We start from the raw sequence: 15,348 nt of genomic DNA on the forward strand, positions 1-15,348 counted from the left end.
AAGGCCAAGTTGAGTAGCGAAAAAAAACAAGCCCCACTGAAAAAATGCAGCAGGCTTTGCTGGCCTAAAGGAGGGGCTTTTGGGGCCTTTTCCTAGGCATTTCCCCCACCACCAAAGTTTCTGACGATCTTTTCATACTGAAGCTTATTGCTGGTCTGCATGCATCAAAAGGCTGCTGAATTGCTGACCTTTACCTCCTAAAAATCAGCGGCACAAACTAATCTTTTTCGGTTTATGCACATGCTTGCTCTCTCCTTCTTAACTGAATCGTAGAGACAACATCCTCTTTTCTGTGAATATCGCACCTAGTGATAAGATCGACCCAGTAAAAACCTCGGCTCCCACGCTCTTGACCAACTTCTTCTCCTTCACAAAATCCCATAGTTCCTCTTTGCGCGTCCCCTCCCCCGCTCTTCCGACGCCCAACCGCTTGTTCGCTCATCTTTCCGTCTCTCTATCCATCTCTTCTCTTTCCCCCGTCACAATGGCTGTCGAAACCGCTGCCTCGTCTGGCAACAACTATTCGCTGGTTGCAAAGTTTGCTCCCCAGCTGTCCCGCCATCTCTTCCTACACCTTATCGAGTTCGAGTCGCAGCGTGCGCAACAAAACAACGATGAGGCGGCTATGAGAAACATTCTCGAGGCCAAGTTCGAGCTCATGAAGGACACCAACATGGCCGACTACGTTGCGAACATGTACTGCCAACTACACGGCGTCGATAACGCTCCCGAAGAATACGCCCAGAAACGCCAGGCTGTTCTTGCTCAGCTCGAGACTAGCGAGGCCGAGACGTCCAAAATCTCCGACCTTCTGATGCAGGAGGAAGTTGTCGATGCCTTCCGTAGTGACAAGGTTGCCAACCTTCAGTTCCTGGAGAAGAATCACGGGGTAGGTTCATTAGCCCATTGCAAACCGGTCGCACAAGCCTCTTTTTGACTTCACTCGTTCTAACTTGTCCGCCCGTTCTCCTCTCTCTCTTCCTAATAGGTTACTATCGACATGGTCAATGGCCTCTATGAGCACGGCATATTCCACTTCCGCTGTGGCAACTACGCCGATGCTGCCGATCTCCTCTACAAGTTCCGCATTTTGTCTACCGATGACGACATGGTCTCTAAAGCTACGTGGGGAAAGCTGGCCTGCGAAATCCTCGTTACCAACTGGGAGCAGTCCTGGGAGGAAATCACCAGAATTAGAGAAATTATTGATTCTAAGCTGTTCAACAATCCCCGCGCCCAACTCGACCACCGCACTATGCTCATCCACTGGTCGCTATTCCCTCTTTTCAACGATGACAAGAACCGCGAGCCCATTCTGGAAATGCTGCTCAGCCCTAACTTCATCAACACCATTCAGACCACCTGCCCTTGGATCCTCCGGTACCTGGTCGCTGCCGTTATTACCGGCCGCAGCCGTGCCCGCAGCTCCAGCGTGCACCAGAAGCAGATGAAGGACATTGTCCGCTACGTGCGCCAGGAGCTGTATGAGTACCAGGACCCTGTCATCGAGTTTATTAGCGCCCTGTACTTGGACTTTGAGTTTGATGCGGCCCGCGAGGCGCTACGCAAGAGTGAAGAGGTCTGCCAGAACGACTTCTTCCTGCTTAACAGCACCGATGCCTTTGTCGAGGCTGCCCGCCACCTGATCTGCGAGAGCTATTTCAAGGTGTCTAGCCTTGTGAGCATCCATGATCTGTCGGAGAAGCTGGGATTGAACCCCGATGATGGTGAGAAGTGGATTGTCAAGCTGATTTACGAGAGCCGGATAGACGCCAAGATTGACGCCCAGGCTGGAACCATAACCATAAACCAGACGCAGAACAATGTGCACCAGCAGATTGTTGAGAAGACCAAGGGTGTGGTCTTCCGCACGTCTGTCATGTCGACTGCCCTGAGCAAATAATAGACTTTTGTTGCCTCTTTCTTTTGCACTTTCCCGTCCCTCACTCAGCCTCCCCCCTCACTCTCTCTCTCTCTCTCTCTCTCTTATTCCACGCTCATCTTCTCTGTCCCACATCTCTCCCTCATGTAACGCTACAAAATCAAGACGAATTGTTTTTTATTTTAGGGCGTAAGCGACCGATGACACTGGTGGAATTCTTTCTCTGGCTAATATTCCCCGTTACTTCTTGGTCCGACTCGTTTGTTTTGTTTTTCTTTTTATCTTTTCCTTGATTACTTACACTCTTGTCTTCAGTTCCTTTTTTTCCTTCTCGATCTCTTTTTCTTAGCTGGCTGCACTCTTCTAGCTCTCTTCTCCTCTCTGCCTTTCTTCTTCCCCATTTTCTGTTTCTACTTCCCTTTTGTCTCCCATTCTTTTTGTATTTGCTTTGTTAACGTGCTCACGTCTATTGCGAGTGTTTATTTTTGTAACCTTGAGATTCCTTTCATTCTAGTTTTTCTTTTTCCCTTAAGAAGGCAAAAAAAAAAAGCTAATGTAGGAGTCTCCGCAACCAAGAAGACACATGAACATTTGGAGTTTGGCTCTTTTGGGGGGAAAAATGAACAACCAACACATAAAAAAGTTATTTAAGATCAAGAAAAACGCAAGAAAATGATGCATTTTTTTCCTTTGATTTGGTATCGTGATGTGACGTGCCGTATCGTAGCATTCAGGTCGTTTATTCCTAGCCCTTTGTCCGCCATAGATGTAGTTATTCATTCAGCACTCTGGTGCTTTTCCTCTGGTACTTTTCCTTCACAAATTTCCTGCTATTACCTGGGCTTTAAGCGCCTGCACAACCTCGTCCTTGACCCACCACTCCGCCTGTTCCATTTCCTTCTGCTTGCGAGAAGCTTCGTGATTGCTCAAATCTGGATCTCCACTTCCGGCTGGGTCTTTGTCTAGCTCTCGCATCCGGATAGCGTCTCGTACATGACCCCATTGGAACAACAGACGTAGTCCGAGCATTTCATCGCGGCTGTGTCCTGCCGTGTTTTCCAGTTCTAGGCGAGAGTCAACAGGTGAAGGATACAAAGACCCTGCAGCACCATCCCCACTCCCAGCCTGTGTGTCTAGGACCATGGCACGGTCGGCAGACGAAAGATGTTTGAGGCCGTCAAGAGAGAACAGCCAGGATAAATGGCCAGATGACGCTATATCGTCCGTGCTCCCTCCGGATAGACTGGCGAATGGTCCTGGGTTCAAGTTGTCGGTCTGTACTGACGTGGGCGAGGACGCAAAATCACTAAAAGGTGCATCCGCAGCAGGGCGCCGACGGAGATGAATGGTCCGTGTTTCCATGAAAGCCGACGCCATGTTGGGGTTGGCCATCAGGTCTATCTCAGTATCCCAATACGTCGGGCCGCCATGTGTGCGGATGCTGGCTATCTCATCCAAGGGTGGTAAAAGACAAGGCGTTGTCTTAACTATGGTTTCGCTGGTAGGGGGACGAGGTGGCTCGGTAAGCTCAGCAGTGCTGCGGGGGTTATTACGAGCGGGTAGTCCCGCATGGGGCCGGAGGGTGATGCTTACTGGGACGCCAATGACCTCAGCCGTGGCAACATCCCGAACAACAACACACCGGCTTTCCACACCAAGAACCCACAAGTGCCGGAAGGCCTGCAGATGAGCCCTGTTGTCCATGACCGTTGCAGGGAACACAGGGTAAAAGGCAACTAGCAGCGACGCTGTGGCTAGATTGCTCTTGCTGAGTGTCATCGAGCCGCAGCCCAGGAACAGCAGTCCAATGGCCATGTGTGCTGCCATATGAGAGCCGTACGGAATGTCTGGATCAGTACGGCCATGGAGAGACCGCAATCGCCGGAGAACCATGATATCACCTGAGCCAGCCATGACACAGGCGGCAGAAAGGGACGTGATATCCTGGCAGGTGCGCAGAGTATGGCGTGCAAGCTCTTCGTCATAGCAACTAACGCCAAGATCTATGCCAGAGCGGCCCTTGGAGATGTTCAAAAGACGCCCAAAGTCGTCCAAGAAGCGCACTAAGAGATTGCGAGCATGTAGATTGCCTGAGCCAGCATAACGAAGACCTATTGAGAAACAGAGTCCGCCCAGAATACTGTAAAACGCTAAATCACTGCTAGTTAGACGTGTAGTAGTAGCGAGATTAGCACGGCTATGATAAGCCGTAGGAAGACTGTCGCAAATCCACTCCATCGTGGGCTGCACCTGCGACCATAGGATCACGTTCTTCGCCACTGTTCGCAGCAGAAGCAGATCTGGACGCACGTAGTCAAATTGGATGATTGAATCAGGAACGTCGACTTTGCGGGCCACAAGCGCGTCTTCTGTCTTCATATGGATCAGTGCTAGGGCCATGATCGCTCCTGCAGCACTTCTATCTAACACGTTGACTAGCTCTACGCGCTTCGGAGCTGTGGCCACAGTAAGGAGTCGGTTGGTCACGTCCATGTCGTGAAGGCCCTTTAGATCAGCGCCTCTTCCAAGATTGATGAAGCCGAGAGCAAAGCCAGCAGCTAGGCGATAGCCTTCACTACGAAGTGTGTCGGAATTAGCTTGAGCCTCTTCGCTGTCAGCCTCCCCATCTAGCTCCGGACTATGCAAAATTTCAGAGAGCATGATTTCGCTCATGCGACGATGCTGAGTATTATAATATAGTAGCCCAATACCCATGATGCCTGTGGTTTGTGTTAATGGCGAGAGATTAAGCTCAGCCGAGCCCCGGGGAAGCATGCGAGTCACATGTACAGACAGCAAACGAGTAATAAGCGAGTCCATGGTGCCTAGATGAGACGCTGCCAGGCCAAGCAAGAGACCTATGGAAGTCATGTTGTGTTTTGGAGTAAGATATTTGAACGACACCCACTTGGCAACATTGGTGAGATGGCCGTTGAGGCCCAGGGCCAAGAGGAAGCCTGCGTGTCTATTACTAAGGTCCTGGCCAGGCTTGTTGTAAAGAATCCACGAATTATCAATACCTTGAGCCTTGGGTGATATGGAAAGGCCAGCAGCCGCTCCCTGATGGAAAAAGCTCCAGCAGACCTTTTCTTCGGTAAAGAGCGCGCGGTCCACACCGACCGTGACATTGACCGGCTTCACGATGCAGTTCAAGTTGAAGCCAATAATATTCGTCTTCTGCGTTGGCAGCGGGAAGCGAAGGCCGTAGTACAAGAGGCCACGACCAGCCGGTATAGCAAGGGTACTCAAGGCCACGCGAGCCACCATATCCTTTTGCTTCTCAAGATACACACTCTCCGACCAATCTGGTTGAGGACGGAGAGTAATGGTGCGAGCACGAACAGTTGACATTAGCTCAAGGGCATCGTTGAACCTGCGGTCCTGTCGGAATAGGTTGCGCACAATGGCCTGGTGCTGAGCTGCTGCAGCATCCGTATCTTCCTGGGCAAGCCCAGGCCCTTCTTCTGTGTTTTTGCACAAAAGCTGCATGTCCCACGTAGCGGCGTGCGAGACAGCTTTCTGTATAGAGATATCTCTATTAATACTAGTTTCAGAAGGCTTAGTTGGGTAACTTGACTCACATTATGTTGACGTCTAAGCTGTCCTTGGGGCTGGAGCGCCCTTTTTCCATGGCGAGAATCGAGAAGCAAGCCAATATCAGAGCGGTTTACTAGCATGAGCAGCCCCTTCGACCAGGCAGAAGGTGGGAAGGCCTGGCACATGGCAATGGGGTCTTTGAGAGTTGTTAAGACAGCCTCTGGAAGAGTCTCCAAGGCAACATTGGTAGAGAACCCTGCTTTGTACATAGCCTCGACACTATCTGCAAAGGAAGCATTTGGCCGCAGGAGATTAAAAAATGTTCTGAATTGTGTGGTCCGCGGGGTCAAAGAAGCTGCAAATTCTTGCAACGCCGAGTTCGTAGAGTAAGATGAAGAAGGCGCTTGTGCTGTTTCAAGCACATCAATCAGGCCCGGAAACGTTGCAGTACGATCACCTTCAAGACGGTTTTGAATCCATGTTAAGACACAGAGATTCGCTTCAGGGCAGGGAACAGGCATGGAAAGAGTGACCTCTGTACAAGTAAGCAAAGCAAACATAAAAGAGAATTAGCAAGATGTAAAAGTAGGGTTAACCGGGGGAGGACAAGCAGGAGCAAAACCAGCGTGTATATCTCACCATTGTCAAATGCCGCATCAAGTGGTTCTTGTATGCACATCTCATAGCCAGAGTTAGTACTAAGGGCCTTCCAGCCCATCCATCTGGATATCTGTGCCAGCAACACGCGCGTGCCGGCTCTACTATTCGGCCCAGTCTCGGGTATACTGATGTCAAGTTTCTGCTCTTCAACTAGCAGATGAATGCCGACCAATATGTTTCTAGCAGCAAAGAGTCGGCGCTCCTCATGCAATCCTGAAGCTGTTGGAAGATAGCCATTGGGGCCAAGCATCATAACACCAGTGGCACTAGCTAAAAACCGGGTAGAGTAGCGGATATGGGTAGCAATAAAGGACTCGGCCTTGTTGTCAGAGGCTGCAACTACCGAGTCGAAAGCCCAGGACCAAGCCGGACTAGTCAACCAAGACGACACCGCTGCCGCATTGGGGTTGACGTGCATTTGCATAGCACTCCAGTTAGATTGCAAATTTGTTGGCTTCTGCTTTGAGGCCTTTTGTCGCCGCCCCCCCGATTTTGATCGTAAGTGTGAGTGTGAAGATGACGATGAGGATGACTCTAAAGTAGTAGCGGTAGTGTTAAGACGCAGAAACATAGAAAGCAAAAGAATTGTCAAAGCGGACCATTCGCGGTCAGCGACATTAATGTTCTCAGTCTGTACCCACTGCATGACCTGCCACCACCCACAAATAATCGTCTCTCCCGCAGCATCGGCAATCACTACACGACATACGTCCAGTATAGCACGAACCTGGCGGTTAGTAGGCTGTAGTCGAATGCTCAACTGGTGCATCCGACCTGTTTTGTCAATGATATCGACGACTCCGGCAATTTGATGTGGCCGGAAGCCGGTAATTTCGTTGATAGAAAGTCCAGCTTCTCTAGACAGAGAATCTAAGGCAGTGTTGTCTTTAACTTGACCAACGTACTGCAAAGATCGCAGATGGTCCATAATGAGCACAGGAATCGATATCGTTGTAGGTTTGCTCCATGGTGCTTGGATAGAAAGTTCCAGACCGCCCTCATGTCTTTCGGAGAGAATAAGCATCATGTCAACATCGCCATCAACTAGCTTACATGAGTCTACAACACCAGGAGCACGTCGAACTTCAACCCCGCCTAACGTTAATGTATCTAGCGATCCAGCTCCTCGGGCATGCCTACTGAACTGCAAGGTGACAAGATCCAATTGATGTTCAACCGAATCCTGTATAACCACCATGAGTGATATACCGCCATTTCGATGGGAATGCGAGGGCGGATGAACAATGTTAAAAATCCGGGGCAATGACGCCGGGGCTTTACCAGAAGAATAACCGATACTAGCCATGGTCAGATTGCTCACAGGAATCGTCTTGATCTTGGAAAAGGATAGTTCCTGGGCAAGCCCCTCAAAGTCATGGTCTTGGAGCCCCATGTTGTAAAGACCAGAGGCTTCAAAGTCGGCGCCGAGACGCATGTCTTCAAGTAGACTGTCGACATTGACATCTAGCAAGCTATTTAAGCTAGGGTGAATAGACTGGTTGTACGAATGCGCCCCACTCAGGCGGCCATGGTTATGGAACGACTCTAGCCTTTTGATTTGGTTGCTCTCGGCAAAAACCGAACGCTCCTGCGAGGCTGGCATGTCAACACGAGCCAGAGAGCTCAGCCGCTTAGATTGACGTCTGGTAATGACCGGATCCCTCTCCTTTTCAAGAGAAGCCACAAAATTGACCTGATGTTGCTGCTGCTGATGATGATAACTAGCTTTTTCTTTTTCAGTGGCCTTTCTCGTGCGCTTTCCAGGCAGAGGGACACCAAAGCTCTCTCTAAAGCCACTACGCACAGGTGTTTTGACATCTGTTGATGGCCCCCCTGCAGCTGATGTAGATGTTGCATATCCAGGTGCCATGGAGCTCCGGCGACGGTCAACTTTCGAGGGCATAGTTGTCTTAGCGGTCTTGATAAAAGCATCAACAGTGGGGAGATATCGTACACGCCAAATAGAGTAGGCGCCCGATTCACGATTTACAGTAACGGCAAGCAAGAGAGGCTCACAGCCCCGAAGCTGTGGTGACGAGACAACATGCATATCAAGAATCTCCTCTGCGGCATCTAGGCATGACGGACGCAAGGGAAGCATAGCCTTTCGTTTATCAGCAACAACCGGCTCAGGTGCTGCAACAACCACTAAGCCTAGTTCAAGCAACGGGTCGAGCAGCGTCACAAGCCGTGGCCAATGAGACAATGGCGCATTTATAGACGGCTGGTTCATGTTGCCTAGTGTTGAGCCAAGGCGCAGGGGAAGCGTTGCAGGCTTTCCCAGCGATTCCACTGAAAAGCTTGGCCGTGTAGGCGTTGGAGGATCAAGAGAAAAGATGGGCTGTGATGATGTAAACGAGTTTGGGGGCACTCGAGGGAACCGGATGCCAGCAGCAGTGCCTCCAGCAGCGTCATTTTGCTTCTTTCGCTGGATCAAGAGGCCCTGAGGCAAGGCTCGGGCAGTCTCAACCTCGAATGGCATATGAACTATGTGGCTGGCGCCTGAGAGGAAGAATATATGTGCCTGGGTCTTGAGGAAGACCACTAGGGCTCGAGCCAGCTTTGGCACATGTTTGTGATTAATGGGGTTGTTTGTATCAGTATGAGTGGGCGGCCGCGAGGCAGAGGTCGAGACAGGGTCTTCAGTTTTAGTCGGGAAGTACGTCAATAGGGCTTGTCGGATGTCTTCTTTTTCAACGGAAAAGTTGAACGTCTTGCAGAAGATGTTTCCACGGGACCAGACAACAGCCTTAGCGGTCACAAGAAGCTCGTCCTGCACGGGATTTGCACCAGTATCATCGAGAAAAACATCCCATGTGTAAGCGGATGGTGAGGCGTCTTCAGGGAGGAGGTGTTCGCTAATGGCATGCTGCAGGCCAGCGGGCTGGTGCAGGCCCAAAGAAGTCACTTGAGCCATGAGGCATTGGTGGGGGTGTGAGCATTTGCAGATGGAAATACAAAGGCGGAAAAGATAGTAGGAGGCAATGAAGAGGTTGAAAAGGGAAAAGAGAAGAAAACAAGATGGCAACCAACGGAGGCGAGAGGGAAGGAAGAAAAAAGACGTCGATGATAGGCTATTGTTATTAAGGTGACACAAATGCTGTCCGTACCAATGATTGGCCCAAAAAAAAGTAAACGTCACGATCAAGAACCAGCAGTTGCGGCTCCAGCCCTCTTGCGCCTTATCTTATCAGCAGCGCAGAAGAAAAGAGTTCTAGGTCCCCGCGTTGAGTGCTTGCTTCACTGGAGACGCGCTGTCCACTAGTAGCTAAATAGTGTGGTGGACCGCCAAGACGGGAAGAAGCTTGCGCCACAGTTTGTCTCCATCTCTGTGGCGCTACTATTTCCCAGCCACATGCATCTTTGTTTGCCAAACTGACGTAGCTTGAGCATTGCCGTTCGCCAAACCTCACGAACGTTAGAGCCCATCGATTCCCAGCCCACAGCATAGTCTTCAATCCATCGCTACTTACTTGCTTTTACGGGCTCCTCTAGAACCCCTCTTGCTTGTGTCTGTTCGTCGCTTTACTCTTAGCACGTGATTTTCTGTGCGCGATTCTTACTTGATAGCTACGATCCTCGAGACGCCCTGCCCGAAATGCTGCGTTGATTAAGGCGCTTTAGAAGTGTGCAGCCCTCGTGACTCCCTTTCTCTCTCTCTCTTTGTCGCTTCCATCCTCTCAGCTTCATCTTGCTTAGTTTTCTGCGCACCTCTTGCTAGTTCTTCTAAATTTTACTTCACCCAGCCTTTTTCTCGTCTCTTTGTCTCTAATGGCCGGCTCTGACTCCAGTAAGGGATCTCCTCCCGGAAGCAGCACGCCTCGTCTGGCTATCGAGGCAGAATCAGAAAGTCCTTCAGCGAGCGAGTCACAAGCGTCAACAGGGGCAGGGGTGGCAGAGGTGCAATCCCCCAGCGTAGACGAAGAGTCCATATCTCCAATACAGCAGACCGCACCATGCTTGGCCAAAAGCAATGAGTCCACAGCTTCTACTACAACCAACCCTATTATGTCTCAAGACATCCCATTTGCGCCCTTATCGGATTCTCCGGGCCCATCAGTGACAGCCCATAATGAAGGCTCTCAGCACTCAACAGGCTCGCCCCCAACACCACATACCGTCACAGACGTTGAAACTACCGATGACGATCAATCACAAGATGGCGGGCCCGATGATGACGATAACGATAACGATAACGGGGATGACGAGGATGAAGACGACAATAGCGATGAACAATCCACTGAAGAGGAGTCAGAAGATGAGGATGAATCAGAAGACTCCGATGAGGAAGAGGAACCTCAGCTCAAGACTGCGCGCCTTACCACTAATCTTGGCCCCATCTATCGCAATGGCGACGCCACTAGCGCCTTTCTTGTTGGTGGGGATAAAATGATAGTTGGGACACATAACGGCAATATTGTGAGTTACACGCCTCTATCTAGTCTTGTCCTTCTGAATCAAATGGTCCTTCTAACGCATATTGCCTGCGGCTCCTGGTTCTCTAGCATGTCCTCCAACTCCCCATCTTCCAAAATGTCCGTGTATACCACGCCCATTCCGCTTCGGTAACAGCCATATCGATTTCCCCCTTCCCACCTCCAATCTTCTCTCAGCCAAACGCTGAATCTGGAAGCCTCGCATCTGCAGTCCCTTCTACCCTGATCGAGCCCCTGCGACGAGCAAACTCTATAGCTTCAACACACACAACATCAACTCTTCCGCGGTCAGCCAACGCTCGTAGTCCAGCACCTGTTCCTAATATCCCCTCAAACAACATCTATATAGCTACATCGTCTACAGATGGAAACGTCTGTATTCAGTCTCTAATCGACCCTAAGGATGTTCAGCTGAGAAACTTTGCCCGTCCAGTTCAGGCCGTGGCTCTTTCTCCGGACTACAGGAACGATCGGACGTACTTATCAGGCGGCCTTGCTGGCAACTTGATCGTCACCATAGGTGGGTCACCTGGAAGGAGTACATCAACCACTATTGGCACTGCTGCCGCAACTGCTTCGGGATGGTTGGGCTCCATTGGCCTTGGCTCTGGCTCTGGAAAAGACACTATTCTACACAGTGGAGAGGGCCCAATTAGCACTATTAAATGGTCCTTATCTGGGAAATACGTTGCCTGGCTAAACGAGTTTGGCATCAAGATTATGCGCTCGCGACTACACCTCGATGCTGCTGACGCGCCAGAAGACGCCTGGAAGCGTATTGGCCACATTGATCGTCCGCAGACCGAGGAATGGGATACCATGGCCAGTGTCTGGAAGGGCCGGGCAGAGTGGATTGACGAAAAGTCGATCGAGACTGAGACTGCCACATTGAATTCGCTAAATAAGACAGATACATCATCTAGCAGCAAAAGTACTAGCATGCTTAAGAGCAAAACCATTGAGCGACTAGTAGTTGGTTGGGGAGGTACAATATGGATCATTCATGTGCATCCAGGCGCAATTGGCGTTGGGAAGCATGTCGGTGAACGCATCCCTGGCCGCGCTGAGATAGCGAATGTGTAAGTAATGAGTGAACAGCAGCGACAGAAAGACCTTGAAAAGTTCTCTGTGCTAACCCTGGTCCCTTTACAGATTGCGTATGGATTGCATAATATCAGGGTTCTCGTTCTTTTCGACAAACCTACTTCTTGTTCTTGCCTTTTGCCAGCCCGAGAATGACGATGAGGATGAGCACAGGGATGGTCATGACAATACTGATGGCCAAAACACGCCTAAAACCCGGCTTCGTTCTGGAAGTGAACCTTCTGGCGGCATAAAACGTCGCCAGAACAACAAGCCTCCAGAACTAAGACTTATTGATTTAGACTCCCAGTTTGAAGTCGACAAGGTTGGCTTGATCCTCAGTCGCTATGAGCGTCTGTCGTGCAATGACTACTGCCTCGGCGTCTTACCCGCCATGGAGGAGCCTGTTGGCGGCGCAGCTAAGGGAGCTCTTGAGACGATTGCCGGACTAGGCACCGACATGTGGAATGCGGCCACAAATCCCATGGCCCTGTTCAGCTCTGCGGCCAGCGTAACCACACGAGACAGTAACGACGATACAATGTCGAGGATTTCTAGCACGACTAGTGGAATACTAGCATCTACAGGGCCATCCACTTCGAACGGGCCGGGAAGCCTCAATCCCAACATGGCCAAGCCAGGTATGAAAATATTTATTCACAGTCCGTATGACTGTATATTGGCGATGAAACGTGATCTCGGCGATCGGTTAGAATGGCTATTGGGTCAGAAAGAATATCAGCAGGCTTGGGAGCTTCTTGATTCCCACCCAGAAATCCTCGATACACCGTTTAGTTCAAGTCTTGCCAGCGCATCTGACGAAAGCCATATGCCCGATGACAATTCGTCAGTTACCGCTACTAGCTCAGCAAAATCGCCATATTCGCCCACTGAAAAGGAGAAACGTCGTGTGGGTGAACTATGGATCCGGTCTATTGTTGAAGCCGGCCGCTGGAGAGAAGCTGGCGAGGTCTGTAGTCGGGTCTTAACTACAGGCGATCGTTGGGAGAAATGGGTGTGGACATTTGCTGGAGCACACAAGTTTGACGAAATTGTGCATCATATCCCCTCTTCACCGATGAGCCCGCCAATACCCCCAGCGTGCTACGAAGTGATTCTTGGTCACTACATAAAAACCGATAAACCTCGCATGCGCGACCTACTCTTGCAGTGGCCAACCGAGCTTTTTGATATTAGTGCCATCACCACCACCCTTGAAAACCAACTCAAATTCCGCGATGTGCGGGAGGACAGCGTCGAAGCAAGAGAAGTTGGCCGTGACTGGCGTATAGTTGTTGCATGCCTAGCCCGGCTTCACGAGGCTAATGGCCGCACACGGGAAGCACTCAAGCACCATATCCGTCTCAAAGACGCCGATGCAGCATTCCGCCTCATTCGGCAGGGACATCTTGCCGAGGTGGTAGCAGACGATATTCCCAGCTTCATAGGCCTTCGCGTAGAGCCCGACTTTATGGGCGAAAAGGATCTCGAGGAGGCAACATCTGAGGCCATCACGCTGCTTGTTGACGAGGCACGCCATGGCTTGGTGAAGCCGAGTGTGGTTGTGAAACAGCTCATGGCGAAAGACCTCCGGCTTTACACCTTCTTCTATCTACGCGGCCTGTGGACTGGCGCTGGTGTCTGCGATGCTGACGAGGGTGGAAATGCTATTGCTACTACCAATGGCACAGCCGATCGCCTAGTCATAGAGAGCAAATCGCTAGTAGACGAGTTTGCAGACCTTGCTGTCTCGCTCTTTGCAACTCACGATCGCAATCTTCTGCTAGCCTTTTTGCGCACGTCAACATCATATGCCTTTGAGGCTGCAGTCAAGGAATGCGAAAAACGCAGCTATGATGACGAGCTCGTCTTTCTCTATTCCAAAACGGGCGAAATGAAGAAGGCCCTATTTCTTATTATTGATCGTCTCCACGATGTTTCAAAGGCTATTTCATTCGCAAAGGAGCAAGACGATCCTGATCTATGGGAAGATCTACTAAACTACAGCATGGATAAGCCTAGATTCATTCGCGGGCTGTTGGAGCAGGTTGGAACTGCGCTCGACCCTATCCGCTTAGTAAAGCGCATTCCTGAAGGCTTGGAAATCGACGGGCTGAGAGAGGGTCTTGGGCATATGCTCAGAGAGCATGAAATCATGTGCAGCATTTCCGAGGGTGTGGCGCGCGTGCTAAGAAGTGAGGTCTCGGCAGCTCAGAAAGATCTCCGCATAGGCCAGCGGCGAGGCGTCAAGTTCGATGTGGCCTCTGACTACTCTTTTATGTCTGAAAAGGCCGAGGGAGGCGCGGCCGCTCAGCCCCTCGCAGCCAAGAAGCGCGATATCTTTGGCCAAGAAATTGAGGATGACGATCTCAACACCGATCACTTGCACCCAGCGATTGAAGCCCAGCCTGGGCACTGTGCCAAGTGCCACCGTGCCTTTTCGGAATTTGAAGAAGAGACACTGGTTGGTTTTGTATGTGGGCACGTTTTCCACACATCGCACCTGTTGGAAATGACGCAGCCTGGAAGGAGGGTTGACCAGGACCTCATCACTGGCATGGGAGACAATACAGGTGGAGGCTATCTAATTGGGTCCAAGGTAACACATGCGCGACTTCTCAGGGGCCGAGTCAGAGGAGGGTGTCCCATTTGCCACTAGCACCTAGGGCTGGTGTAATTTTGTTATAGACTGCATATAGCTTGGGCTCTAGGGAGGGGTTGGTTGTCTCGGAGAGAGAGAGAGAGAGAGAACATTAGAGTTGTGATATCTGCACGCGTCAAATATATATACCTATATACTTGTTTTATTTCCCTAGTTTCTGTACTTCCTGTCTGATCGTCTGATCTCCAAGACCGAACTGTCGTGATGACATGATGGAGGGGGGGAATTTAGACTTTTGTTCCGGACACATGATCCCCATTGATGAGTGAGACATACAAAAACAAGGAGCAAATACGGCAAACAACCAACGTCTCCTGTCCATTGCGTCTCCAGGTCAGGTAGCTCCAGACACTTCTAAATTAATTAAAGCTGTGTAAGCATCTGGGGCAGGTACTATCCATTTACGAGACTCGGCAATCTCGCGGCGATCGAGGCAACTGCCTCGAATCTGAAACACGGGGTACATTGCGATGAGACGATTTCCCAATGAAAAATAAAATAAGAAGATTGAGCAAAGAAAAAAGAAGAATAATCAGAAATAAATAAATAAATTAAAAAGAGAGGAAAGAGGAAACTGCCCCAAGTCAGTCAGGGACCGAGTTACCTACACCTACCGAGCACCTTCCATACTAGTACGAGTACGTACTGCTAGTATCAGGAATAGGAGCAGCAAGGCAGACCAAGACCAGACTTCTTTCTCCTTCTCTCCGCTGCCTATGGTACAAAGAACCCTGGCTGGGGTGGTCCTAACTCCAAGATCCGAAGTGTAAGTAAGCCACGCTCAAAGCCAAGTAAGCAAGCCTCCTTCTCGGTCAGGGTCTTGTTGTGCTTATTTAATGCATGTTTTAAGGAGAACAAAAGGAGACAACTCCCTGGTCAAGTAGTATAACAGACATGCACATGTAAGAAGTTGGATGCGGAAAATGTAGGCTGGCACAGGCTTAAGCAGGGTGTGAATTATTAAGCTTCTTTCTACTTCTCTCTAGACTGTCATAATTCACTGCGTCACACGCCTTAAGGTTATCTTTCTGATGCAATGCGTGTTCTGTTAATCTGTCTCTAGTCACATGCTGAATTCTAACCCTCCA

The 15,348-nt window shown here is 50.3% G+C and overlaps 3 protein-coding genes across 3 annotated transcripts; 2 read left to right on the plus strand and 1 right to left on the minus strand.

Annotated features, from left to right (window-relative positions):
• Positions 1-484: 484 nt before the first annotated feature.
• Positions 485-1,903, plus strand: HOO65_080038 (Eukaryotic translation initiation factor 3 subunit E; the record flags this gene model as incomplete). The annotated part of the gene is made up of 2 exons (XM_071004276.1): positions 485-889; positions 989-1,903. 2 exons carry the CDS (start codon positions 485-487, stop codon positions 1,901-1,903), a joined length of 1,320 nt encoding a protein of 439 aa, XP_070856269.1.
• Positions 1,904-2,698: 795 nt separating this feature from the next.
• HOO65_080039 (Negative regulator of mitosis) lies at positions 2,699-8,996 on the minus strand (the record flags this gene model as incomplete). Its single annotated transcript, XM_071004112.1, has 3 exons — positions 2,699-5,401; positions 5,464-5,954; positions 6,059-8,996. 3 exons carry the CDS (start codon positions 8,994-8,996, stop codon positions 2,699-2,701), a joined length of 6,132 nt encoding a protein of 2,043 aa, XP_070856270.1.
• Positions 8,997-9,850: 854 nt separating this feature from the next.
• Positions 9,851-15,341, plus strand: HOO65_080040 (uncharacterized protein; the record flags this gene model as incomplete). The annotated part of the gene is made up of 6 exons (XM_071004114.1): positions 9,851-10,498; positions 10,585-11,594; positions 11,668-14,071; positions 14,120-14,197; positions 14,925-15,026; positions 15,324-15,341. The coding sequence occupies 6 exons, from the start codon at positions 9,851-9,853 to the stop codon at positions 15,339-15,341; spliced, it is 4,260 nt and encodes a 1,419-aa protein (XP_070856271.1).
• Between the last annotated feature and the right edge of the window lie 7 nt (positions 15,342-15,348).

This window comes from Ceratocystis lukuohia (assembly GCF_044167205.1).
Source record: "Ceratocystis lukuohia strain C4212 chromosome Unknown Supercontig8_pilon, whole genome shotgun sequence".
Taxonomy (NCBI): Eukaryota; Fungi; Ascomycota; class Sordariomycetes; order Microascales; family Ceratocystidaceae; genus Ceratocystis; species Ceratocystis lukuohia.